Source organism: Polyodon spathula, chromosome 1, assembly GCF_017654505.1.
Source record: "Polyodon spathula isolate WHYD16114869_AA chromosome 1, ASM1765450v1, whole genome shotgun sequence".
NCBI classification, from domain to species: Eukaryota; Metazoa; Chordata; class Actinopteri; order Acipenseriformes; family Polyodontidae; genus Polyodon; species Polyodon spathula.
Genome location: NC_054534.1, coordinates 9,171,854 through 9,199,845, shown reverse-complemented (window position 1 = coordinate 9,199,845; position 27,992 = coordinate 9,171,854). Strand labels below are relative to the sequence as shown.

General features: G+C 40.2%; 1 protein-coding gene across 1 annotated transcript; it reads left to right on the top strand.

The window, feature by feature from the left end:
- The first annotated feature begins 14 nt into the window (after nt 1–14).
- On the top strand, nt 15–27,654 carry LOC121313665 (arylsulfatase B-like). The gene is made up of 8 exons (XM_041246442.1): nt 15–456; nt 1,762–1,948; nt 2,322–2,512; nt 3,053–3,260; nt 9,967–10,210; nt 14,961–15,031; nt 25,170–25,301; nt 26,947–27,654. The coding sequence occupies exons 1-8, from the start codon at nt 181–183 to the stop codon at nt 27,210–27,212; spliced, it is 1,575 nt and encodes a 524-aa protein (XP_041102376.1). The 5' UTR covers nt 15–180; the 3' UTR covers nt 27,213–27,654.
- Nucleotides 27,655–27,992: the final 338 nt, after the last annotated feature.

The following is a 27,992-nucleotide window of genomic DNA, read 5'->3' as shown; positions in this document are numbered from 1 at the left end:
CGGAGCTCACAGCCTTTAGGAATGCACAGTGCTTCTGGACAGTCCTACTAGGTTAGTGTTTTTTACGCGCATACTCAGGTCGTGTTTGTGTACGCCTGTGTCTTTAAGATTGAGGCAGTGGAGGACGCAGCGATTTCCTTGTTCAGTTTTAGTTCAGGAAGAGCACATCTCGAAAGCAGTATGCAGTCTGCCAGAGAAACTAAACTCACGGTGCTAGCGGTTCATTTACTGTACTGTTGTGTGCTTGTCGTTTCAAAAGAGGGTACACCAAAGCCGCCTCACGTGGTTTTCATCCTGGCAGACGACTACGGGTGGAATGATGTGGGTTTTCACGGATCGCAAATTAAAACTCCGAATCTGGACAAACTGTCCGCTCAAGGTGTCCAGTTGGACAACTACTACGTGCAGCCACTGTGTACACCGTCCCGAAGCCAACTCATGACAGGCAGATACCAGGTAAGAATCAAACAACGCTACCGGTCTGCGGTAATAGGGTTAGTTAACGGTTCATCCTACGGTGCTGCATAAATCTAACATTGCAACCGCGCAAAGCATAAAACTGAATTCAAAGCTGAATAAACGCAGGTAAATAAAACTATAACTGTTTTGTAAACTGATTTCGTGTTACCCCTTTGTTAATGTAAATGTACGTCTTGGAAGGGCTCCGTTTCATTGAGTGTACGGTACAATCGTTAAGGCAGAACAGCGCAGCTGCAGTCATGTGATTAGATGCAGGCTCGGCGTCCTTGAGTTAACTCTTTGCTAACCAGTGTACTGCGATGCAGTTAGTTTGCACAAAAACACGGAGTAAGGTCATTAAAAATGCACAGCAAACAGATCACGCTGTGTATTTCTATTCATGAGACATTTTTAACAAATCCATAAATAAATACATACATAAATAAATAATGCTGGTTGTCCAGTCCTGTCATGCGATAACCCAACACATTGATGATTACTACTCTTCAGCTTTCCCTAAAAGTATTCCAGTAAAAGCCACCCTATAGTTAGGAAAAAAGCAAAATGATGTAATAAGGTGAGGGTGGTCAATCGCAACCCTGGCTGAAAAACTTTAACCCTTTCATGCATGGCAACCTCATATGTGGATGGATAAAAACAACTCTCTTCTAGTCTTTATATGGGGACATATGGGAAATGCAAATGCGAACAATAACCTGCTAAAATATGTGTACAGCAGTACATGATGAACAACGTAAGGTTAATAAATACTTTTCTACATACTGTAGCGTTCTGCGCAGACAAGCAGGGAACATAAGAACATAAAGTTTACAAACGAGAGGAGGCCATTCGGCCCATCTTGCTCGTTTGGTTGTTAGTAGCTTATTGATCCCCGATTCTCATCAAGCAGCTTCTTGAAGGATCCTAGGGTGTCAGCTTCAACAACATTACAGGGGAGTTGGTTCCAGACCCTCACGATTCTCTGTGTAAAAAAGTGCCTCCTATTTTCTGTTCTGAATGCCCCTTTGTCTAATCTCCATTTGTGACCCCTGGTTCTTGTTTCTTTTTTCAGGTCTTTTCATTGTGAATACCTTTTTATTTTATATAATATATAAAATAACATGTTAAAAAGGATCACTGTATTGGAGTGGTTCTGTTTTTAAGCGTGTGTGTTGTACCTTATGCTCTATGGACGGGATGAAATGTTGATGAAACTGATTTAAGATTTTCAGATCTCGCAGCCTCATTGGTCAGCGAACACCGGTCCTGCTGGCTGCTGACTTGCGCTCTCTTCACTGACAGATCCACACAGGCATGCAGCACCAGATCATCTGGCCCTGTCAGCCATACTGTGTTCCCCTGGACGAGAAGATGCTCCCGGAGCTGCTCAAGGAGGCTGGCTACTCCACACACATGGTGGGCAAGTGGCACCTGGGCATGTACAAGAAACACTGCCTTCCCACCCGCAGAGGGTTCGACACCTACTTTGGTAATAAGGGCACTGCCTCACAAAGCTTTACCTCGTGAACTTTTAAAAAAGGTTTTATTTTTAAATGAATCAAATGTTGATGAACTTGTTGTCGACTGCTGTTTTTTTAAACAGTAGAACAGTTTTATGATTTTCAAACTCCGTTTTATTCATAAAAACTCATGCAGCTTTTTCTAATCCTCACACAATAGCTGGGAAGTAGTGTCACTAAAGAACAACCGTCCCTAACAGAGCAACTGAGAGTGAAAGTGGGATCTCCTGGTTTGCAGGCCAGCGTGGTGTTGGCTGAAAGAGCCAGGCTTTATCAGCAGAGCATCTCTCAAGGAGCCTGTTCCTCGCTCGGCTGTTGACAGCTCTTGGTCTCTGGTTGCAGGTTATCTAACCGGAAGTGAGGATTACTTCTCTCACCGTCGCTGCGCATTCATCGCTCCCCTCAACGTGACCCGCTGTGCTTTAGACCTCAGAGACGGAGAGGAAGTGGCCACGGGATTTACAGGCATGTACTCAACACACATCTTCACTGAGAGAGCCACAGAACTCATAGCCAAGCACGACCCTCACAAGGTAAATCTGCACTAAGCTGTGGGCTTCCATGTTAACACATACATGTAGCTAACGACAGTAAAGTAAGTGATATTGTGGAATTGAACTGAACACTGGTAAAACAGTGATTCCCATTTGCAGCAGTGAGCAACACAGAATGTACTGAAATAAAGTAGGCAAGTAACAACAAACCAGTTTAGTAATGTACTGGACAGATTTCGTAGTTTCCATTTCTGAGTTGCATTGAAACGTTATTAAATGGAAAAGTGTTTAGTGGTAGTTAAACTCGATTCCCATACACTACATTGTAAGACAGTGTACATTTGATTTGTGCTGCCTGACTGGATTGATAACATTTTGTTAGTTTAGCATCCAGAATAAGCTTAGCAGTTTAATTTCGGTGCACATTGCAGTTAAAGACCCTAAGGAAGCTGGCCACCCCTGTGCTATTGCCTCTCATTAATGAGACATGCCTTTATGAGATTTACCAGTTACTAATGTTTTACCAAAATGAAATGAATGAGAACTCAGGCCCTTCCTTCCTGTGGCTTGTCCATGCAGCCTCTGTTCCTGTACGTGGCAATGCAGGCTGTCCACGCCCCCCTGCAGGTGCCCGAGCGCTACCTGGAGCCTTACCGCTTCATCCAGGATGAGAACAGGAGGCACTACGCTGGCATGGTGTCTGCGATGGACCAGGCTGTGGGCAACATCACTGAGGCTCTGCACACCAGTGGGCTCTGGAACAACACTGTGCTGGTCTTCTCTACAGGTACTGCACAATATATGCACTGTAGATGTTTATGCAGATCTTAAAAAGCACAAATGAGACTTCCCCAGATGCTTTGTTGTCATTCACTGGATGAGTTGAGGGGCTGTAAGGGAAAGCATTATCGTTCAGATAACACAGTTGCACAAGTGTTATACAGTATGTGACAGGATTTCCAACAGGTGCTGTGTCAGTTTCCTCTAGGTTGTTTTTTGCATTATGTTTTACTGTTGGGACACTGGACAAACACCACTGAAACATGAAACTTTTAACATTATCTCATGCAGCTGTTGCATGACCAAACATAGCACTTCTCCAGTCCCATTAGTGTATTCATACTGAAGTAAATGCAGTGTAACAGTAGTTGTCAACCTGAGGGCTAATCTGTAATGTTGACTACTGTTAATAACTATTAACTGATTTGAGTGCCTATTCATTACGATATTGCTGAAACAGTAATTGAAACAGTAAGACAGTGTGGCCCACAGGACAGCTGGGTGCCTCATGTATCTGTACAATAAAAAAGAAAAACAATATTAGTTATTTGTTATTAGTTATTATTAATATAAGATTTGAATATCAAAAGTAAAATTTTCTTAAATCTACACACTCAGTACTGTGTGTGTGTGTGTGTGTGTGTGTGTGTGCGTGCGTTCGTGTGTGTGTGTGTTAATAGCAGGGATATATTCACAGGATTCTGGCAAAAGGCAAAAGCTGCTTTGTGTCTGGAGAGAGTGTCACAGCTAAACAGAAGGCAGAACTGTCTGTTTACCTTGTGAAAAGGCCCATCCAATTGTCTTGAAGCACAATAATCCCAGATTGTCCAACAGCAGTTCAGCATGTTGCTTAAGGTTTGTGCAGTGATGTGTAATGCGGTTTTGAAAGTAGACCACACATACTGCAGTCACACCAGCGTGAGGCCTTCATCTGCACCATTCGCTCTGCATTTCCGCCACATGCAGGCTTTGCCCAGTACCGAGGGAGGTTAACATGACCCACAGAGGGTCTCTGGAGAGACGCTTGGTTCTCCCCTTCTTTAATTCAACACAATGGACTCGGTGCTAAAAGTGACCTACCTGTTGCGGAGGACCAACACCCTTTTTGGGTTATGAAACCTAGTCTTTCTACACAGGTTGGTGTTGCAGTTCAGTTTAACCGTTTCCTGCTGCAGCGTTATGAACGCAGTGGTGAAACCCAAAGGAATGCAGTGTCATTGCTGCAGCTGACATCTGTCTGTCAGACATGCAGAAGATGGCTCATATGAGGATGACATATTTTCCCCATATCAAGCAATGGAATAAAAAAATGTAAAGAAGAATATGCTTGTGTCCCAAAACTACTGTTTTGTCAGTTATTTTCAATATTTCATGCATGAAAGGGTTACAGTGGCTTTGCCTCAGAAGCTGTGTGTAAAGTAAGCCTTCTCATTAGAGAAGTGACACTTTCTTTCACAAAAGTGGGGTTGTTACCAGCACAGCAGTTGTCTTTGCTGAATCATAGCAAGGGAAGGAAGTGGTACTTGGGACACACACAACCACAATACCCCAGAAAAGATGCTATTAGTATTACCAATGTATTCCCTTTAGATACATTTAAGAATGAATTGAACCAGCTTCCCCTTGTGGTCTTGACCCCTGAAAGTACAGAAGGACTGTGTTCAGGTCAGGAAGGAGCAGTGCTGTACTTGTCCTCCAGCAGAAACACTGCAATCAGTGCCAGTGCTTTACCTGTCCTCTCCAGCTGTCCTTGTATTGGAAGTATCATGGCAACTAACTGTAGTCTAATGCACATGGACATGGGTTTCTTTGTGCAGTTAGCTATGTGCACAAGCCAGCAGCACGCATGCTGTTTTTATGTGTTTTATTTGGTGGATGTTTGTTTTTATGAAAGCTTGTGTCTCTTAACTTGTAAACAACGTGTGGGATTGATTTTAAAATGTATATATGTAGGTGCAGGTATTTAAACAGGACTAACAGTTTGTTCTAAGCAGTCTACAGTCTGTAAAGAGAGAGGCTGCCATTGTGAAGAGAGCTCACCAAAGGTAATGTGTAAACCTTTTTGTTTGTGTGTGAAGAAAAGTTTCGTTAATACTCCATGTGTGAGTTAGTTTTATGTCCTGTTTAAATACCTGCCTGGTAATTCCAGACAGGTAACACAAATTAAATTAAATAAATCAAACACACCTACACAACATATTTCTCTGGCAGGGACAGAAATTAACCCTGAACTTGCCAAACCCCAACATTTTCCTTCCAGACAGGGATCTGCCATGCTGCACACTATAATAATAATAATAATAATAATAATAATAATAATAATAATAATAATAATAATAATAATAATGCCTTTATAAATATGTTCAAATAATAATTTTTAGTAAAGAAAAAACACTTTTTCCCCACAAGAGGTCTCATATAGCCAAGGCTACCCACATCAGGGGACTGTTTCTTCATACTAGTGCCCTCTAGTGGTGTATTTACAGTTCAACATTGGAATGCAATCTTTCATACTGTATGTGGTGTGTTCAGGGTACTTGTGGAGATTTCATACAAAAGCAATTTCAATCGGTTACAAATCACTTTTTATTATTGTATGAAATAAGAAGCAATACATAATCCTGAATGCAGATCTTTGTTTTTGATATGAACCTTTTAAATTTCCTTTAGAAGAATTGAGGAGTTAGATATTTCTTTAGTTGAAACAAGTCAGCTGCTGTGTACAGACACAAAGAGCGAGACCTACAGTAGCAGTCTGGGTGGGTATTTAAAGACTCTGATCTGAGGTCTTTTAACCTTTAAACATACTCACTATTTCTCTACTGATGCCCAGCAATGCTAATATTTCAACACTACATCTGTATCCTTGCTTTAATTTCACCCCTCAATTCCCACTTCCCTGGTTCTGTATAACTCAGCAGTCACACAGACCTCTGTTTGCCATGGCTACAGTACTGCTGTTCGCTTTATGGACAGCCAAGTTTGCAAGTGACCTAGAAAAGTAACTTAAGTAACGGGGCCTTTAACTCTTCGTAACCTTCCCGTTTCCATCTTAAACAACTGAAGGCATCATAAGTCCCATTTGTTTGAAAAGAACATTTGAATTTACTAATGATCTGTTATTGTAATAAGAATGGTCCTTCACTGTTATACTGTAAGTCTATTACACTGTAGCTCAATATGAGTGAGGAGCAAACTGGTATAATGGGGCTGTTCTTACAAATTTCCCCTGGTCTTTAATTCACTCCTATTTTGTGAACGAGTTGAAACACCAGTTTTTGAAAACTAGACCCAAACAACTAAGCAATATAATCCAAGTTTAAAGCACTTTGTGATGGTGATCCACTGTGAAAGGCGCTATATAAAGTAAAGATTGATTTGAAGTTCTCTTAAGCATTCTGAAGGTGTTTGTTTCTCATGGTATAATATGTATGTGATTTTTTTTCTCCTTTCAAAAACTAGGAGTTAATTAAAGACCAGAGGAGGCACTTTGAAAACATGGCCTAGCATCCTAAATGTGTTGGTGACTGTGACATTGAGTGCTGGCCTAACATGGCAGATATATTGAGCTTTTTAAGTTCCTGCAGTAGAGACAGTACCTTGTCAGTTATTGTCCTGATGTGTGGGCCACATCTGTATTCTTTGATTTTCTTAGTGAAGTTGCATTATCGGTACTGTCCAGAAAACCGCTCCTTTACCTGTCGTACACTCTGCAGCTCTCGTGTGGTTTTGAACATTCACATTTATAAATAACACCCGGTACCATAATACAGCTTGCATACTTTACTTTCAGTAGTGTGTCACTAGCTCACTGGCTGTAAACCATGTCAGTCATTATGGGAAAGCAGCTTATTGGTTAATGACAGGAAAGGCAATGTTGAAGGGGCATGGACAATTTCACGCTCCAGCTGAAATGACAAAAGAAGTTCAAATCTTCACAGCAGTAAGGCATGCCATCAGATCTTTCTTTAAACTACCAACTGTTTGTTTAATGTTTGACCTACATAGTGAATGGAGGATTTCTCAAATAACTGCATTAACCACTTTTATCATTTAAGGTACAAGGGACATATGTGTCCCACAAATAAAATGATGCTAACTTTTTCTTATTTTTTTTTGCAATGAGGTGCATGAAACAGGGTTTTGTACTGACAGGTTGGATCTGGTCATCCAAATGGTCAGTTTCCTCGTGATAGTTGAGTCACTCTCAAATGTATTTTTAGAAGAAACAGTTTGAACAATCGCTCAGTTCCTTGTGCACCTTCAAAGGTGAACCTGTTGTCATATCAATGACACAGACAACATGTTTAAATGGTACACAGTGACAGCTTGCTGCTTTCATACCAGCTGTTACAGATGTTTTCTTATGGCAATTCTTTGTTGGAACACCTCCATTCATAGCTGTTGCTCGAGTAAAAGGAGTCTTTCAGCCTATCAAATCGCACATGCGCATCTGCACACGTTCACTATTAGTTCAGGAGTGATCAGCCAATGTCTCAACATTTCCAAAATCAAGCATATACTGAGCAGATTGGTTTAATTTTGCTGCCAGCGGCTGTTAAAATGGTTTAAAGCAGGACAGCTTGGTTTATCGTCTAGTCAAATGGATATCTGGTAACGCATATAGCAAAGACGTTTTACATTCAATACCTTGTGAGTGAGCTTTCTCTGTCTGTCCAACAAGCATTTGCACTTGATTACAACAAATATATAATGTTTTTTTTTTTTGTATACAGTAATTATACCAATAAAAACTTTTTCCCTTTAAGCCAAAGATGTGGAACAAAAATGTAAAACAACTTTTGCTTTTATGTAATGTTATTTTCAGGCTGGGAGCTTTCATACAGCTCATATGTATTGTTTGAGAATGGGAGAGGTTGTAATAACTAACTAAGATGGCATGCCTTGTTTTGCTAGGAGGTATCTTGATTTGAAGCAGTGTGTTCTGATCCTCCCATGTGTGAGGTCTTTCATAGCAAAACAACTGGAAGACCACCCAAGAAAATCTATAACACTAGCACAGATACTACACTGTTAGTCCACACTGCAATCTATCTGCGTTAAAAAAACTATCTTTAATCCTAAGGGAGGAGGACAGGCTGGGGAGCACCTCCCCAGTGTTTATTTAATGCCAGTATTACTCAAGGAAAGCCTATTTTACACTGCTCACTGTACTAGTTCACTAAAGTACAGTGAGCAGTGTTATCCTTGCTGACAGTAATGTTGGAAATATCACACTGCTGAAAGCAGCACATGATTCAGATCTGTTCACTGCTCATATCTGAGGCATATTTGAGAGAGACATCTAAAATGTGATACATCTTAAGTACTAGTATCACGTAGTAATATTACAGTGGCATCCCTATCATTATATTTGGACACCTGACTTAAGCAGGTCTCTTAAAGGTGTTATTGACCATTAAAGAATCACTCGCATGTATAAGTTGCATGCAAAAAGTTGTGCTTTGTATAGATCACAAGCCAGTTGTCAATCCCACCCTAGACTGGATGCTTCCCATTTCCTCTGTTTTCCAACACAGTGGAATGGTACCATACTGCACCGTAAGACTCACTAACACCACTACCGTTTAAACATCACTGTTGAAAGCTGATTGTTCATGACAGGAATCCGGTTGTTTTAAGCTGATACTAAAGCTGCATTAGTAAAGCTGTGACCTTTAGTTTGGAATTGGTTCCGTGCCTATTGGTTATGCAGCACTTCAGCCAGTACTGCTTTGTTTTTAGAAACAGCGCATGCTTCTGGAAGCTGTTTATTTTTACCTGTGGTTTGTAGTAAAGTCACCAGAATGAGGGGATTGAAACAGGGAGATAAAAAAGTGAATCTAAACATCATTCAAAATAAATGAGTTAAAGAACTCCGATACTTCATCCCTGAACCAAGTAGGTCTTTTAGGCATCTGGACGTTCCTAAATGTAGAAAGACGTCGTAAAAGAATGTAACCGTGCATGACAGCAATAATACAGTGCTGCCTCATTGCTGTCTTCCTCCCACAGGACTGAGATTGTGGTCAGTGTGGATGTAAGTGAATCTGGTGTCCAGAATGCACATCATGACTTGACATGACATGTCTTGTGACATACAGCCTCTCTGCAGTTTCACCTCACAGTTATTGTTCACCTCCTGTCATTTCTCCCCTAAAATATTTCCAGCTGTGTCCTGATAAGGTATAAAAAATTTCACAACATTTTCATGTTTATTATATATGTGGTTTCACTGTTGCTAACTATACATGCTAATCTGAAGCACTGATCACATTCCAGGACCAAAAATAAATAAATGGCCAGAACTACTTCACCCAGTTCATTCTGAGGTGCTCTACTCTCTAAAACAAATGAGTACGCTTGGCAAATATAGAAATGCAAGCCAGCAGGATATGAGGTGACAAAGCATGATAAAATCAGTGGTATGCCGGGAAGCACTGAATGTAGTTTCTGTTGTAAACCCTCACTCACACAGTCACTTGTTTTATTAGAACTCTTGTTTACTGGTATACTTTGTTTAGTCCTGTGCACTATTGGATGTGTTCATTGCATTGGCCCTGTTTTAATGATCTAAATGTTCTGGCTCTGGTCAGCCTGTAAACACAATGTCCAGTTCCGGTTTAACCATTTAACTACCGCACAGAGTATAACATTGGCTGATTGCACTGAAGGATGCTTTTTAAAAAGCCAGGTCACCTCTTCCCTGACAGATAACGGAGGGCAGACGCTGTCCGGAGGGAATAACTGGCCGCTGCGGGGCAGGAAGTGGTCCCTGTGGGAAGGAGGAGTGCGAGGGGTAGGCTTTGTCACCAGCCCTTTACTGAAGCAGAGCGGCGTGGTCAGCAGGGAGCTCATCCACATCTCGGACTGGCTGCCCACCCTGGTGGGGCTGGCCGGGGGCTCCACCAACGGAACAAAGCCCCTGGACGGGTTCGACGTGTGGAAGAGCATCAGGTGATTCTCAGCTGTTCTCTTTTCTCCTCTTGCCTTCCTTTGCGTTAGCAATACTACTGTAAGAATCCAAGTTTTACTATCGTCTGGGGGCGTTTGATTTCCTAGGACTTTAAACATTAAGATTAACCATGTTTCAACATTTTACATATCTGCAATGTTGTTAACCAGTCTGATATACAATATTAATGTATGTAAGACTACAGGTGTGCACCTCTAATTTTATATGTCATAAATTATGAAGCAGTGAATATTCAAGTAATAACCGTACACTCTATAGTTACAGCTGTATAAACGCTGAAGCCAGCATCTGTGCTTCACATTGAGACACAATTTTAAACATTTGATGTCTGAGCAACGTTTAAACTTTCATTGGACATACATGAATGTACCACGATAGATCCTTATATCTGTTATTTTTACAGCTTGTACCATATTGTCTTTATTATTGTCGGGAGCCCAAGATACTTTAATGACTGACTCGTGTTCTAGAGGAATACTTTAATGACTGACTCACGTTCTAGAGGAATTGCTCGCCTTGCAGTGTAAAGGCTGCTCTCCAACCCTTCTTCCTGGTCACTGTAAAAGTCATTACAGGAACTGCCTGCTGCGAGCTCCATTGGTGATTAGCATTGATGTGAGGCTATGCATGCAACAAGAGCCTTGGGACCGTTGCCAAGGTTACAATGCCTCACAGTTTGAGTGTGTTGTTTTCTGGATGCAGTAATCAGATTCATGTCTTCAAGGACGTTAGGTATTTGTTTTATCTCTTGCCCGTGTATTGTTATTGCCTGGATCATATCAAAGTGCACACTTCCCTGTAATGATATTCTGCCCTCTGTGTAAACTGCTGTGACATTCTTGACTCCTGACATCACTGGCAGATTCTTTAGTGTGCATTCGTGATATGAAAACATTTAACCCTGTTTTATATAGTGGCTGGTAAAACCTGTTATTCTCAGCCTGCCTTGGTCAATGGCCCTTTTATGTGTCTTGGGACCGATGATGTGTCTGAGAAAAGGAAATTCCACAAGTCATTTTCACAGCAGTTCTCCTCAGCACTTTGAATACTGTATATACTTTTTGATGTTTCAACTTCTTTAAAGAATAGTGTTACCCTGTGGGCCTGGTAATTTAATCTTGCAATCATCTTAGTGCACCAGTCCTCTGAGGTTGTCTGTACTTTTAGTGCTGTGATATATACCTGGAAGAAGTTCATGTTTTAAAACAAATGTTTAGTTCCTGGTTGAGACAAAAAAAACACTGTACTAGAGCCCTGGTATTTTCACAGTGTCTTGAGGCTACATTAAAATAACCCTATATCCCAATTCAGTTAGGGGCTATCCACTGGGACCAAGCTGCCTAAACCCTGTGCCTCCATACCTTTTATGTGTCCTTCTTTTAATTTGGCAACACAAATGAGTTTTAATTGTGTAATTGATTATTTCTAATTAACATATAACATATATGTAAAACAAATTTCAGTTAAAAAATACATAAATACACAAAAAAAAATATTCTAGTTTCACACTAAATCTGAAGCACTATTTAAATTTAAGTCAATATACAAGCTATTAGTCTATTTGCTGTTTGTTATGCAGATATTTTACCATCGGGTTAAAGTGATTCACCCTCAGTAAGCGATGGACGGTATAAATTCCCACACAATAACCTGTCATTCAAAATGTCCCCCAATCACCAGTACAGTGATCAAAACAAACAAGCGTGTATGCGGATCAAAATCTTTATTAAGACACTCACTACACTAATAAAAAATATGTAGCAAAACATATGAATGAACTAAAAAGTAAGTGCAAAAAACTAATGCAAATGCAGACATGTACAGTGCAGGTAGGCTGCATTACTGCAAATTGCTTCCAGCGAAGAACTCTGTGATACGCATTTGGACTATCTTTATTTGCAAGTATGGACGGCAAACCTTGTCAGCATTTTATAAAAAATTCCAATTCGGCTCTAGATCCTGATGCTGCTCCATATTAGCAGTGTTATAAGCGCAGCACGCACGCTTACGTCTTCGGTTTCTGTTTCAGGCAGAGCGTCCTGGTCGTTAAGGTGACACAGCTGAGAATTCTTCCTCTGACATCCCCTCTGGTGTTGTCAGAGTTTCAGTTTCGGTTGTATTTTTGCCACCACTTTCCTCCTCAACTACAGAAAACCCAGCTTTTTGAAGCAACATTGCATTGTTTGCTGACTGACAGTTGCAAGTATGCTTTAGCAAGCACACAGTATCTAACAGAGACGTTTTTATTTACACACTTGAGTTTTCATGCTAGTGCTCATGGCTTTCTTCTTTCAAGTCATGCTTGCTGCTGCAGTCACTGGGATGTGATTAAAAGGCTGTTCTTAATCTGAGAGAACACAAAGCCCCTTAGTGGCTTGGAATTTAGTTTCAAGAGACTAGGGCCTTGAGCTTAGAAGTTAATACAGGTTAGAGGTCAAACAGGAACAACAGTTAGGTGCAATTACCAGCAGTTTGGAATAATAATAATCTTTATTTTTATATAGCCTTTCATAGTGGACCACCATCACAAAGTGCTTTACAAGATACAAGACTAGGGTGTGTGAACTATGCATCAGTTGCAGAGTCACTTACAACAATGTCTCACCCAAAAGACAGAGCACAAGGAGGTTAAGTGACTTGCTCAGGGTCACATAATGAGTCAGTGGCTGGGCTGGGATTTGAAGCGGGGACCTCCTAGTTACAAGCCCGTTTTTTTAACCACTGGACCACGCAGCATCCTATAGGACTAATTAACAGGTCAGGATCAGAAGTGAAATGAGCAAATATTTTCTATCTATGAAGAGAGCTGGAGGGCAAGGGAAGGGTCTCCAGGCACCAGATATGTTACACCTTATCTGGAGGCAACAGTGGTAGGAGGCTGTCCCTCAGGATCATGGGGCTTATCGAAGCAAATTGTGGAAAGCCTTGGCTTTTATTACCCCCTGTGGGGAAGCATAGCTCCAGCAACAGGAAGAAATGTTGTTCTGCAATTTGGTAGGGAAATTTCTCAGCACAAATTTTCTGTTGTATCCAAATCGAGGACCTGCCATAGCTAGTGTTATTCAGGCGATCCAAGGGTAGATCACAGATATCTCTTTCCCAATTTGGTGAAACATGGACAGAAATGTGTGTGTTCCAATCAATCCACAGTGAGCATCTGTCTTGGTGACCTATATTTTAAACGCATTTCTAAACTTGTCAAGGAGCATGATCTCTCATATCAGTGCCCTTGTTTCGTTCTCCTCTTACTTTTATTGATCTTTCATTTGTGCTCTCTCGTCGTTCTTTTAACTGTCATCAAAGATCATCCCATTTCTTCCTGTGGGTAGCTAAGCCATTCTCTGTGCTTCTACAATCTTAGCACAATTCCCCTTTGACTTGTATTTCACACTTGGTTATGTAAGTTATCATTCTGTTTGCTCCAGTTGGGAAAGATGGTTGAAAACCCCATTCCACATACACAACAGCTGTGTCTAGCGAGGACCTCTTCCAATCCATTATCGTAGTTTGGCCCACTCCACAGTCTTGTCTGGGAATTTCTGATCACTATGAATAATATTCTTGCAGTCCCTCCTTGTTCTCACTTGTAAGCAGCAAACGATTATTGTAAAAGGATAAATTGCAGTACCTGGAATTGGACCTAGATGTCAGTCTCACGTGACCTTATAAGAGCCCTGGTCTGGCATGCTGAAATCCTACCTTTTTAAACAGCTTGAAAACAACAGCTATTTGTGTTGAAGTTATTGTCAACATCCAACATTTATAATACCAGTATTTGTGGTAATAGGAAATTCCATGTTTTACACTATATTATGAAAAGGTCGGAAAACCTATACCACATTGACTGTCCTATATTAGTACTGCATTTGTATGTTCAGGTCAATGCTTAGCCGTGTTCGTCGATTTCTCCATGGTTTGATGTTGTTGTATGTGTTAACAATTGAATTTGCTGCAAAGGTTTTGTTCGTTTGTTACCGCTGTGGCGCAGTTGCTGTTTTACATGTATGGTTTTGTTTTTCATTTGTAGTCACACAAAGTGAGTCACAGTATCCTAAAGTTAAGCATTTCCATCCACAATCAGTCCCATCTTCTGTAGTGAACTTTCTAAAAAAAGGGGTAGAACCGACTTTGGTTCAGTGTTGTATAAATACACTGTTATGGAAGCACACTGGAGAACAACATCATCTGTGCTGTGCTTAGTAGATAGTAGATGTGACCTACTTCTGTTTAAAGAATTTCCTTGAAAATAAGCAGGAATCAGGTTTGTATCAAACTCTGCATGTGTAAAGCAGACCGTCTGCTTTACAAAAGATGGTCCTATTGGCTGCAGATAATTTAATAAAGCAGCCACACATTTCAGTGTTATACTTGGCTTAGTTTTCACTTAGAACCTACAATTGTGCGTTTTTAAGTTGTTGAAGGATAACAAAGCTTTTCTTTATTCTATCAGTCAACACTTATTATCCAGCCACATCAGCCAGCCTATTTATAAATAGAGGCTTGCAAATGCATTTTGCAGGCCCTTGCTTCGTATTTAGCCTTCCTGTAAATCAGTCTAGCTACCAAACAGTCTGTGATATAAATAAACAAATATTGTTTAAGTGCCCCCATTCATGCTTCCTTTGGGTCACAGGAGATAACAGAGGAAGTTTTAAAATAGTGTTCATACACTCGCTGCATGGAAGGAAGCTAAAGTTTATTATTATTATTATTATTATTGTTGTGTTTCAGTGAAGGAAAACAGTCACCGAGAGTGGAGTTGCTGCATAACATTGACCCGCTGTACGTCGACATTGCCCCATGTGAGTACAGTACATGTGTTATGATTAAACATCTTTCTGTTGCAGGTCGTCTTATCCACAATTAGCTCAGTTATGTTTTTTGCAAAGGAGAATTAAAGGACAGGTTGCCCACAGGCTGGTAGATTCACAAGTAGCCTTGGAAGATGGCGTCCAACAGGTACTGTAGTGCAGGTGCGTAGATCACTGCTAGCTCATGAATGGCAGACATGCACGTAACCCCGTGGGAAATAGCCCCATGAGATGTTGAAAAATACATTTTGATTTGGGTAAAATTAGTGAGCAGAATATAAGATACTTGCTTTATGATAAACAGCCGTTGTGGGTATGGAATGTAAAATAAATACAAAAAAGATACATGCGACATCACTCTCTTACAAGACTAGCCCCCCTAGTTACCTGTCTGATTCAGTGTTCATACAGTGTACACAGCATTCTGGAAACGTGTAGACACTAAGTAAGAATAGCTTTCATAAGGTCCATTCAGAAAGTGTGTTGTTTTTTAAATGCCTGTGAGTGATGCATCCTTCAGTTTGTACTAAATATTTCCCCCTGTGGTGTGATAGCCCTGCCTATATGATAGCGAGTAGATATTAATAAAGAATAAGAAGCTGCAGTGTCTCCAGCCAATATGCAGTGAGAACACAGAGCACTTTCACATTGATGAGCAGTTACTTTGAGGCATTGTTTCTTTAAAACAGGCAATGCGTTTATTAGTGAGCTGGGAAATATTAAACCCGAACCCTTCAGTGTGTCCTGAATAGTGGGCATGTACACCAGCTACCAAGTAATCCTGAAATGTAGACTTCGCTATGATAGCCTGGGAGATAAAGGGTCGTTCGGAATGCTTTTTGAATGCGTAGTTTGTATGATCCCTTGGATTTTCATTTTCCCTGTTTAACAAATTGAAGGCCACATAAGGTTAGCGTGTGCCATTTTCTGGTTCTTGCTAGTTTGGCACCAGTCTCTGCCCTATAATGCCCAGAATTTAGCCCACAAACAAGGGTGCCATAGTATTTATGGAATGATGGTTCATCTCATAACAAACTGCATTCAGCCAGGTTTTAGTTGCATAACTAGGCAAGCTTAAAGGAGTGATTATGAGCAAACCTGTCTCCAGCACAGCTGTTCCTTGCTCGTTTGTATTAGTGTTGTTTAGACACAGGCACTCTCACTCGGAGCAGACCCAGGAGAATGACATGGATTCTGAATGAATGCTGATGAAAGAGTTGAACTCACGTTCAAGCACAGTACAACTTCCACTCGCACATCATCAGGATGGTTCGGTTCACACGTTTCCTGTACAGCCTCCAGCGAAGCTTAATCACAGCCCTTGGGTGGCGATGTCAGTAGCAGTGCCAGCAGACAGCTTTCATTTTCACGACATCTTCAACATTTTCACAATTATAGAAATAGAACAAATGTTAGGACTTGAACAAAAGATCTCAGGGACCTGGATAATTATATAAAAAAACGTTCTAGGATTCTGGCATTCTAAAGGACCAACACAGCTAAAACCATTCAAATTCAATTTTATTTATCTATGTTTCGTTGTATTTATTTATTTTAATTGAGTGTGTCTTATTACCATTTAGCTGATTGGACAGTGCGGTAATCTGTTAAAAGGGAGACAGAGGGGCAATGCAGCTGGGTGATGCCCATTTCATCAAGCAGAATAAACACCGAAGAAGTATAAGTCACGTCCCCCTGCTGAGAAGCTGCTAATGACACAGTCAATACTGGCCTGCTGATTACCATTCGCTTAATAGTCTAGTGCCGCTAATGAAAATGTTTGAGAAGAAGGAAAAGCAAATTTCCTTTCCCTGCTGGGTTTATGGGACTGTGTGTATTGGTGTGCCAGTTTCTGACTTGTCTTGCTGAATCCACTCTGTGGTTTTTACAGGCTTCTAATTATCAGGCAATCAAGAGAGGATATGAGGCAGCCTTGCTCAATTTATAGTAGTTCTGTCCAAAAGCTGCCTTACTTGTTTAATTGCCATGGTTACGAACACAGAAATGCCCTTTGTTAAAATTCTTTTTTGTTTTTAAGAAAGAGTCCCTGTAAAAGAATCCTGTGCTATTAAAGGTCTTGCTTTAGCCCATAAATAACCCCGGAGCCTTTCAAAGCAAGGATATTGACTTTTCACTGTTTCACAAAAACAGCTCCTCATAGTTATTGATTTCCTCTGACCTAGTTTTTTGTAGTGCAGTGGTAATGTTTTTGGCTATGAAATATAAAGTGTAAAATGGTTGTTAATAAGCCCATGCTGGAAACTTACAGGTGTTTCCTATAAAAATATTGCTGATAAAAACACTGTTAATTGTTAAGGGGAAGAACTGTATAGAGAGTTAAACCAACTGCATGATCAGCATAGTCTGATTTCTAATAAAGCAAAGTGCAGAGAAAGTGGAATTACATTATTGTGTGAAGTCCAACACAATTGTGGGATACTGCAGCTTAAAAGTACTTATTAGGTCAGTCTAGAGTAAGCAGATGTATCATTTCTATATTTTCTGTATAACGAGTCTTCATCACTTTATATTACTAAATATATTATAAATATTTTTTTTTATTTTTTTTTTAAGTAATCGGCAATTGATTTTTCCCCAATTTTTCTCCCAGTTTGAAATAGCCAATTGTATTTTAGGCTCAACTTGATGCTACCACCCCTGCGCTGATTCAGGAGTGGCACAGACGAACACACACTGTCCTCCGAAGTAGGTGCCATCAGCCACACGCTTCTTTTCACTCTGCAGGCTGCTGACCAGTCTAAAATGTGCTAAAGCAGAATTACAGAGCCCTCTATTGCTGCGTGCGCTGCTGTAGGGTGCTGGTATGTCCACTCCCATTGTTGTTGTAAATGTGTATTTTCAATTAGAAACAGTCATTGTGCCCAACATTTAGGAACTTGTATGTGGCATTCGAGTTCTCCAGTTCCCTTGCGTGGCACTGTGTGTGTGTGATCGTTGCATTCTGGAGTTCCACTGGAATAACTCATGGTAATGCATCCAGGTAATTTGGCAACCACCTGACAGTATAACATGCATTCTTTGAAGTGCAAAAAGTACTTCTGTCCAGGGAAAATGAACCATTTCACTGCCACATTGATTAATGTTACAGATATTAAGGTCCACTTTATTTCATAATTACACAATCCTTTAGGAAATTACATTCTTCTTACACTATACCCCTGGGTGTTTTTGTTCTTCAATTAAATAGTATTTTTCTTGTGATATAATGTTACGCTGAAAAAGAAGCTGGCAAAGCCATGTGCTCTTTCTGAATTGTAATTTGTGGCACACCTCATTCTATTGTTTCGTGTGCCAGAGACCTCTCTAGTTTCGAACAATTATACATGAACAAATTGCAGTGCTTTGGACGACAGAGTTTATTCTGCGTCCTAAATCGGGTTTTCTGAAGTCAATAACGTAACTGTAGGTGCTGCCGTCTGAAGTAATGAGCAATCATTTTTGTGCTGTTAAATTTGGTCTCTTTGTATAAATCTCTTTTAATTTTTGTATGTACAAACTTAACTGACAAAATAGAATAACTAAGGGTAACTGAAGGTTTTCACATTTTCACTTTAGATGAATTCTGCTCATTCCCTCTCACTAGGTTCCTGTAATCATCGACACAAGGGAGTTCAAAAAAGGTGCCTTTGGAACACACTTCAGTTATGTCAGGGTAGTTTAGTACATGTCGCACCATTTGTTTTATTGATGACAGTTTCTCACGGACTGTTGTTTTTTCTCCTGTTGCCGTGGAAACAGGCTTTCTGATCGGTTCTGCTGTCTGCTCACACAGCTCCAATGGGCTGAGGAGCATATTGGACCAGTTCTGGGTTAGGTCTCTGCATATTTCAAAGTATTAAATTAGTCTTATTTCATCCCTGTCCAAGAATGTTCTCAGAACCTAACAATCCACTGACTGCTCTCAGAGCAGGAGACCACACTGCTGTGAAATGCTGCAGGCTTCAGTCCCTAGCTGCTGCTACTGCTCCGGACCATCAGGGCTAGAAGTGGTTGCTGTTACAAATAAATGCTAAAAAACGAAATCCCTCTTTCATCCTCTGCCATCATGGGCTGCGCCTCTGGGCTCCCATTAGTCTTAATAGCATGCTGTGGCTAGGCTTGTCAAGGATTAAGTAAAACATAGTGTGTTTTCCTCCCTGACATTGTTAAGGAGGAGTTGTGCTCTGAGGTTTGTGTGTTTACAGAGCTATGCACTTCAAGATGTATGATATTAAAGTGAGAATTTCTGTACAAGAAGCCCCGGGTCTGGGGAATCATAAGAAATAAATGGTCTGGTTCCATCTGCAGGTACATTGACTTTACGAGTGTGTGGTGTTAACACCCAAATTAAAAACAATTTTTCTCCTTTGGAAAAGAGGAAGGGAAATATGCCTTTTTTAACATAACAGCCCTCTAAGACATTGTGTCTCATTTACAGAAGCTGGGCTGATCAGTTCTGCTTTTGTGTAATAAAGCATGAAAAGGTCTGTGAATTGAACCTTGCGGTCCTTCATGAGTCACAGAAAAGCAGTAGCAGTTGGAGAAAAAAGTAAGAAAGCAATTTATGATAATATGGGGAGACTGGGCCTCATTTTGATGACAGTGCTGTTTCTGAAATTTATAACAATGATGGAGATAATAACCTATGAACTGCTAATATAAACTGTTATTAACACTTTTAGATTGAAACTTGCAACCCTGTTGCCTAATAGTGTTTTGTGACCAAAAATAGTTGGCTGTTGCCCTAAACTGGCCAATAGTCACTTTAGTGGTCAAAGAACTCTTGTGCTCTGACATCACGTGGCAGTTAACAGTCCAAACACAATTGCCCTGTGACAGCACAGAGTAAAAAAAACAGGTATAGACTGCAGTATAGTGGAAAACTGTTCCCCTTGGCTTAAAAAAGTGGCCCTGGTGAGCAATAATCGACCTACTGTCTGTCACTTTTTCAACACTTTTCTACTATTAGCCTCAATTCCAGTAAATATTTGTATACTGTTCCCCTTGTGGCATTTATTATGAAACAGCAGTTACACAGAGCCAGGCTGTTGAAGGGGCTCGAGGTGGGGAGCGACGTCCCATTCAACAGCAGTGCATGAACCGTCTCACCAGGAGCTTCCTGCAACAATTCTGAGCTGATAGTGATGCACATAGATCACAGAAGGAATTAAAAATGACTGAAGCTAGCCATACCCCATGAACAAAACCAGTTTGCAGACTGTATCGTCTTTCACTTTATTGTAGCGATCAGTTTTATCATTGTGCAATTTTATGTCTTTACAAACCCACTGGGAATGAAGTTGCTTCATGAAATGTAATCAAATTGCACAACCAATACGTTTGGTGATATCTACTTTCTGTTGTTGAGCATATAGTCTATAAGCAAGCATCTTCCTCAGTTAACATTAGTAACCTTGATTCTGCATCATCAACTTCACTAGTGCAGTGTCTTTGAAGGACTTGAAACTTCCAAGGAAAATAGAACTAGACACTTGCATGCTTTTGTATTGTTGTGATTTTTCTGTTCATGCGGATGATGTCTAAATGGGCTGAAGGGTATGGGCTCTCCTGTGCTGTATTTCTGTGCAGAAGTGACTCTGAACTGAACCCACAGCAAGCATACCATTAAGCCCCACATGTCTGCAAGCTTGGATCCAGATGTTTGAAACCGTTAGCAGTTGACGTTATTAATATACGGACAGACGAGTTACGCCCCAGGTTTAATAAGATAGCTAGCTGTTATTGTGGAGAGTGATACCAAAAGCCAACACGTTACATTAGACCTTCTGTGCCGCTAAAGTTTAAAAAAAGCTAATCAGGCAGAATATGGGGACCATATGTGTTATTATAACTGGTGATTTTATAGATATAAACACTTAACTAGTGTATAGTGTGCAAAGTTAATAAAACCTGATTATGCTACTCTTTCTCGTTATCTTTGATGAGAAAATACCAGCCTTTTGTTTTTAAGGCCTTACAGTACATCAGGAAAGTTCAAATTAATTAGTTTGCTAATTATCTTGCCAGTGTTGCTAGTACCAGGTAACATGATCTTGGAAAATCTTGCTTGCAGGCTGTTAAAAGATACCACATTGATTCAGTGCAAGTAACTTTTTGGACCAGAAAGTTTGGAGCTACAGTGTGGGACACTTACTGGTGTGATCCATCCCTGAGCAGGACTCTGCATTAATATCTGGGCTATGCAAATATTTCATTTTAATGACCTTCACTTGTTTATGGTGTGAATTATGATTAGACACATTGATAAAGGCCATTGCTGTATGATGTTACTATACAACTACTGTATTTAGAAGAGAACACAACATACATGTTGTATGGCTGTTTATCTCACATAGTCTGGTAAAAAGCATGAGAAATGTTCTTTGTGATGAAATTAGGAGTTGTTTTCAAAGATCAAAGTAAAAATTGAAGTTTTGTTAAACACTAATCCTTTGTTGAAGTTGATGAAAGGATATATATATATATTATATATATATATATATATATATATATATATATATATATATATATATATATATACATAATTTTTTCACACCTGCCTAAAACTTTTGCACAGTACTGTATATATATATATATATATATATATATATATATATATATATATATATATATATATATATATATATATACAGTACTGTGCAAAAGTTTTAGGCAGGTGTGAAAAAATGCTGTAAAGTAAGAATGCTTTCAAAAATAGACATGTTAATAGTTTATATTTATCAATTAACAAAATGCAAAGTGAGTGAACAGAAATAAAATCTAAATCAAATCCATATTTGGTGTGACCACCCTTTGCTTTCAAAACAGCATCAATTCTTCTAGGTACACTTGCACAAAGTCAGGGATTTTGTAGGCATATAGTCAGGTGTATGATTAAACAATTATACCAGACAGGTGCTAATGATCATCAATTCAATATGTAGGTTGAAACACAATCATTAACTGAAACAGAAACAGCTGTGTAGGAGGAATAAAACTGGGTGAGGAACAGCCAAACTCAGCTAACAAGGTGAGGTTGCTGAAGACAGTTTACCGTCATTTGGTCAGAATTAATGGTCTCCTCAATGCTGAGAAGTACAGGCAGATACTTATTCATCATGCAATACCATCAGGGAGGCATCTGATTGGCGCCAAATTTATTCTGCAGCATGACAACGACCCCAAACATACAGCGAAAGTCATTAAGAACTATCTTCAGCATAAATAAGAACAAGGAGTCCTGGAAGTGATGGTATGGCCCCCACAGAGCCCTGATCGCAGCATCATCGAGTCTGTCTGGGATTACATGAAGAGAAAGAAGCAACTGAGGCTGCCTAAATCCACAGAAGAACTGAGGTTAGTTCACCAAGGTGTTTGGGCCAATCTACCTGCCGAGTTCCTTTAAAAACTGTGCAAGTGTACCTAGAAGAACTGATGCTGTTTTGAAGGAAAAGGGTGGTCACACCAAATATGGATTTGATTTAGATTTTTCTTCTGTTCACTCACTTTGCATTTAGTTAATTGATAAATATAATCTATTAACATGTCTATTTTTTAAAGCATTCTTACTTTACAGCATTTTTTCACACCTGCCTAAAACTTTTGCACAGTACTCTGTGTGTGTGTGTGTGTGTGTGTGTATATAAAATATGTACTTTTTTTTTTTTTTTTTTTTTACAGAATTTATAGGGCATTTTAACATTCCATACTGGTATGACAAAAGGTGTTTTCATGTGTACTTATTGTTCATATTGATTGTGAGCTCTACCAACATACTGTATTTTTCTCTGCCACAATATTAAAAGTTGGCTTGAAAATGAAAATTGTTATTAAATGGTTACAGTCCTGCCCAACTGATCAGCAGCACTTCAGCATATCAGCAAAGTGAAAATACTCTGCTCTTTATAAAGTAAAGGCAATTCCAATTAAAATGCCCTCTGAAATTACAGGTGCACATGCCTGTGCTGCCATCAATTAGAGAGAAAGAACTCACTGTTGGTTAGTGTGAGATGGTAACAATAATGCTGATTTTATATTTAGAAATAGACAAGTAAGGTTTAGACACTTTTACTGGTGTAGTATAACAAAAGGAAAAACAACTATTGTATTCACTTTGTTGTATCCATGACATGTTATACACAGTGTGTTGTACTGATTCGAGTATAAGGAGCTGCATGACAGTATTAATTGATTTGGAGAAGACGTTGGCACATGTCCTTGACTTTCTGTTTTTTATCAAAAACCAACTGACTGACTATTTATTTTATTTTTAACATAGTGAAAAGCATATGTGCGAAGACTCCACTGTCATTCTCTTGAATTACAGTGTGTCATGTGCTGTACAGTGTATGGCCTACGCACTAATTGCATTCACATTTCTGGGCTCAAGTTACACTGTAAGCCTCTGTTACCACAACAATGCTTCCCACATGTTGGGTTATTTTACAGGGATGTTTCTCTTTGGTGTAATTGCAGCAGAGCACAATTGAAAATTAACAGAGAATTCACTGGGGAAAACACATGTGTTTTAAACCCTGGATTTCTGCTTCATTTTAATGTTGTTACTTGCTTACAGCACAGTAGAATGTATACTTTGTAGCAAACACTTTAGCTTTATAATGTTACTATGACAGCCATTGACGTGAATTCCAGAATAGAGATGATATAATAATCTCAGTTTGGGGAAATAAATTAAAAAAAATAAAGTATGTTTTCATTTGTGCTGAAATACACACACACACACACACACACACACACACACACACACATATATATAAAATATATATATATACACACACAGGGTGATTAGAAAGTATATATACATTTACCACATCAATGATATGGTGCGTTGATGTGATAACACTACTTTCTAATCACCCTGTATATTATAGAGGTCTAAAATGACATATTTTTTACTGAAATACCATTTCATGCAGTAAATAAACTGTGCTAAAAAAATATTTTTCATAGCACCCAGTCCATTATCACAAAGGGTTTTTATGTGTTGTCTTTGATTGTAATTGGTTAAAACAAGACACTAAAACTCTGAAGTTGGAAATCCAGTCTATAATAGGTGTGTAGAGCTGTGTATTACTGTGTTCTTTACACATGCATCTCGGTTCTTTTAAGTGGGTGGATCTGAAATTTTAAAAAAAGTATGTTTTCGTTTGTGCTGAAATATAAAGGCATGATCTTCAGCAGTGTGGTTTGGTGGTGAACTCAGAGTCAACGTTTGGAGATGCTGCTTGTTTTTGGGATATAGAGGAGGCTGGTCACGGCTGGTAGTTATTTTATATGTTTCAGCAGACAGCTGATAAACTTTTATTAAAGTGAAGTGTGTGGTTATGTAAAAATGCATACAGCAGTCGTGGAGTTGTGCTCTTGAGTAATTGAATGAAGTATTAGACTAATGGGGAAGCACTGCCATAGTGTTACAGAATACCCTGCTGGTGTTGCACACCTATGAATGAGGTGGTGTGGAATGTCACATGTGGGTTAAAGGGTTGCAACAGAACTCTGCTGTGTTACAAGAAACACATTCCTTTCCCTCTGCCGTGTCCTGTGTTGTCCTATAACTTGGAGATCACTGGATCGAATCCAAACTATGCCACTACCGACCGTGGACGGGAGTTCCCAGGGGGCAGCGCACAATTGGCCGAGCGCTGCCTGGGCGAGCTAGGGGTTAGGGTGGCTGATGAGTCCATGGCTCACTGCACACCAGTGACTCCTGTGGCTGTACGCAGTTCAGAACTGCGTGGTCCTCCGACGCTGTAAGTTCTGGATATGGCTGTACCGTGGGCTTGCAGAGTGAAAAAAAGTGGATGGTTGACGCCACTCGTTTCGGAGGACGCGAATGCTCATCTTCGTCTGTCCTGAGTTAGTTCAGGGGGTTGCAGCAGTGAGCCAGGTTGAATAATAATTGGACATTCCAAAATTGGGAGAAAATTGGAAAATTAATAAAATAATTGTTAAAAAATACACACATACACTGCTGATTTACCAACAACACAGGCAGGATGCATCTATTGTAAACCCTTTAATAAAACGTGTGACATACCACACCACCTCATCCTTGAAACAGTTGTAAAACCTTGGAGGGTATTTCAGTGCTCATCTGGTTTTTCTGCAGGTCCTGACAGAGCCTATAACTGGACTTCAGCCTCAACACTTGCTCAAGGTTCTTGGAGTCACTTCACCTTCAACATTTCTGTGCACGCCGCCATTCGATCTGGGGATTGGAAGCTGCTAACTGGAGACCCAGGTACACTTTGCTAATTCACTTCAGCAACATTGAGGCTATTGCGGTTTTACAAAGGAATCTGGGAAGGAAAGAGGGGCTGTTGCCTGACCTGAAGTACAGCCGTAATGTTTTTTCACAGCCCCATACAAGAGCACATCATTGGAAAGTTGGGAGTCTGTAGAATATGTGCATTTCATGCATTTACTACAATGACATAGTGAGAGATCACAAAGGAAGGGCTGAGGATTGAAGAAGTGGTGCAGTTTTCCCTGTCTAAATCCTCTCTTGAAATAAAGCCTTGCCTATTTCTATGTGTTTGCCATCATCTTAATAACTGAAGGGATGGCTTTGTTATTACAATGATGCCTATTAGGATTGCAGAATGAAAACACCAACCTCCAGGCCCTCAAAGGACTCTTTGCCCTTTGCTGGTAATTCATCATAAAATCATTCCCTGAGTGGTCACTGCAGCAGTACACAATGGTGTATTATATACACGCTGGGGTATAGCATGTGTCCTAGCTTTAGCAGTGAGGCCATAGCAGTGAGGCGTTATTCTGTGGGTTACCTTGTTTCTCGTGATTTAATCCCATTGTAGATTACAAAGCCATAACTATTTATTTAAAGACAAGTATACAGAATTACTGTCAAGTTGCGCTGCTGGTGTTTTTTTGGTTGCTACAGTTTCTAAAGGCAGGACTTTATATTATCCAGTAAATCAGTAAAATTCATGCAATTAATGTTGGTTGATGGTAACAAGTTCTACAGCTCTGGCCAAAAGTTTAGCATTACGTTGAATTTTAGGATTGTGGCACAATTAAAAAACAACAACTATATGAGCATCATTTAGATATTTTATTTAACATCATATAATCAAAGAAACCACAAAATGATATTGCAAAAGTCTACCGGAAGCCATTATAGTAGTACAGTATTTCATGTTTGATTTTGAAATGTCACATTTTTCAATTTTGGCCAGTTTTTCGTTAAGTATAGGGAAAACTACAAAGCGATATGTAATTTAATGTAATGCAAAATTAGTTCATTCTCGAGGGTGATGCAAAACATTTGGCCATAGCTGTATACTCTGTTTTTGATTTACTTGTATTGACTTCTAAAACTGCTTTTTTTAAATTTAGTTGATGCCAATTGAAATATCCAATTGTATTTTAGGCTCAGTTCACACATGCTGTTCTCCGAAGCGTGTGCAGTTAGCCGACCGCTTCTTTTCACTCTGCAGGCCCGCCATGCAGGCACCCAGAGCTACAGTGTCGGAGGACAGTGCAGCTCTGGGCAGCTTACAGGCAAGACTACAGGCTCCCGGACAGTCCACAGGGGTCGCTGGTACGCAGTGAGCTGAGGACACCCTGGCTGACCTAAGCCCTCTGCCCCGGGCAGGGCTCGGCCAATTGTGCGCCGCCCCCTGGGAACTCCCATCCACGGTCAGCAGTGGAATAGACTGGAATAGAACCGGCGACCTCCATGCTACAGAGCTACAGGGCGCATCCTGCACTCCACGCGGAGCACGTTTACCGGATGTGCCACTTGGGAGCCCCTTAAAATTTGGATAGATTCAGATATGTGGAGGAATTCAGAAATAATATGTTTGTTCCCTGTTCTCTTGTTTGATTGATTTTCTTTATGTTTGAATGAATCTTTCTCTCAGGTTGTGCCAAGTGGTTTCCTCCTCCAGAGCTGTTCAGCGGTGCAGAGCTGCTGTCGCCTGACTCACCCAAGAAGAGCGTGTGGCTCTTTAATGTTGTTTCTGATCCCGAGGAGAGACATGACCTGTCGCACAAGCATCCCGGCATTGTGGATAAACTGCTCTCCCGACTTCAGAAGTACCAGGAAGGCTCTGTGCCGGTCATCTATCCTGACGAGGATCCGAGGTGTGATCCCAAAGCCACAGGAGCCTGGGGTCCCTGGGCCTAGAGAACCATTCTCCACCAAGCAAAAGCACTCTCATCCTCAGTGGCATGCTTATATTTGCCCACAATCCTCTATTTTAACTAAGGTTTTAAAATCCACTTTAAGGTTTTAAAATCCACTTTATCGGCTTCAGTATCATTCTCAGTGCCGCGTCCCCGACGCATGGTTCTAGGCTTTATTCATATTGAAAGTACTCTGTATGTAAGACGCAATAGGGCAGCACTCTCCTCCATGCTGGCCTCCCTGCATTGGCTCTGTCTGCTCGGTGTATCCACAGCCTGCACGCTGATCTTCTCGGACTACGCCTTGAAGGAATGAAGCACACAGGGGAGCCAAGCACTTTCTGGAGTGGCATGTTTATAGCTGGGAGCACATCTTGCATAGCTTATGTGAAATTGTAGGTTTGATATGCTTTAATGATTAAATCATTAGTTTGGCATTATAAGCTTAGCTCATTTATCATTATTACTGCCATAATTATTACAGCCATTTTCCAATACACACATTTGTCTTTTATACAGTATGATCTAATAAAACAAAAAAATTCCTATGATAATGTGGTTACTATGGCTACAAGCTAATGACCAGGTGTGATCCCTGTTGTGATCCATTACATACAGTGTATGGTAACTCCAGTGATCCAGCTATGCTGGAACAGTTACCCATATATAGTGAAAACTTTTCATTAAACTATTAAGGGCCACTGTCTTCATTTGAGGACAAGCTACTTTGTAATTTTGTGGAGTATTTTTAACTGGCATCTACCTGTCATTTAAATGGTAT

Coding starts and splice junctions, on each gene's coding strand:
- LOC121313665 (XM_041246442.1), top strand. CDS start 181: ATGCAGTCTGCCAGAGAAACTAAACTCACGGTGCTAGCGGTTCATTTA. Junction 2,513..3,052: donor CCAAGCACGACCCTCACAAG/GTAAATCTGCAC, acceptor TTGTCCATGCAG/CCTCTGTTCCTGTACGTGGC. Junction 10,211..14,960: donor GACGTGTGGAAGAGCATCAG/GTGATTCTCAGC, acceptor GTTGTGTTTCAG/TGAAGGAAAACAGTCACCGA.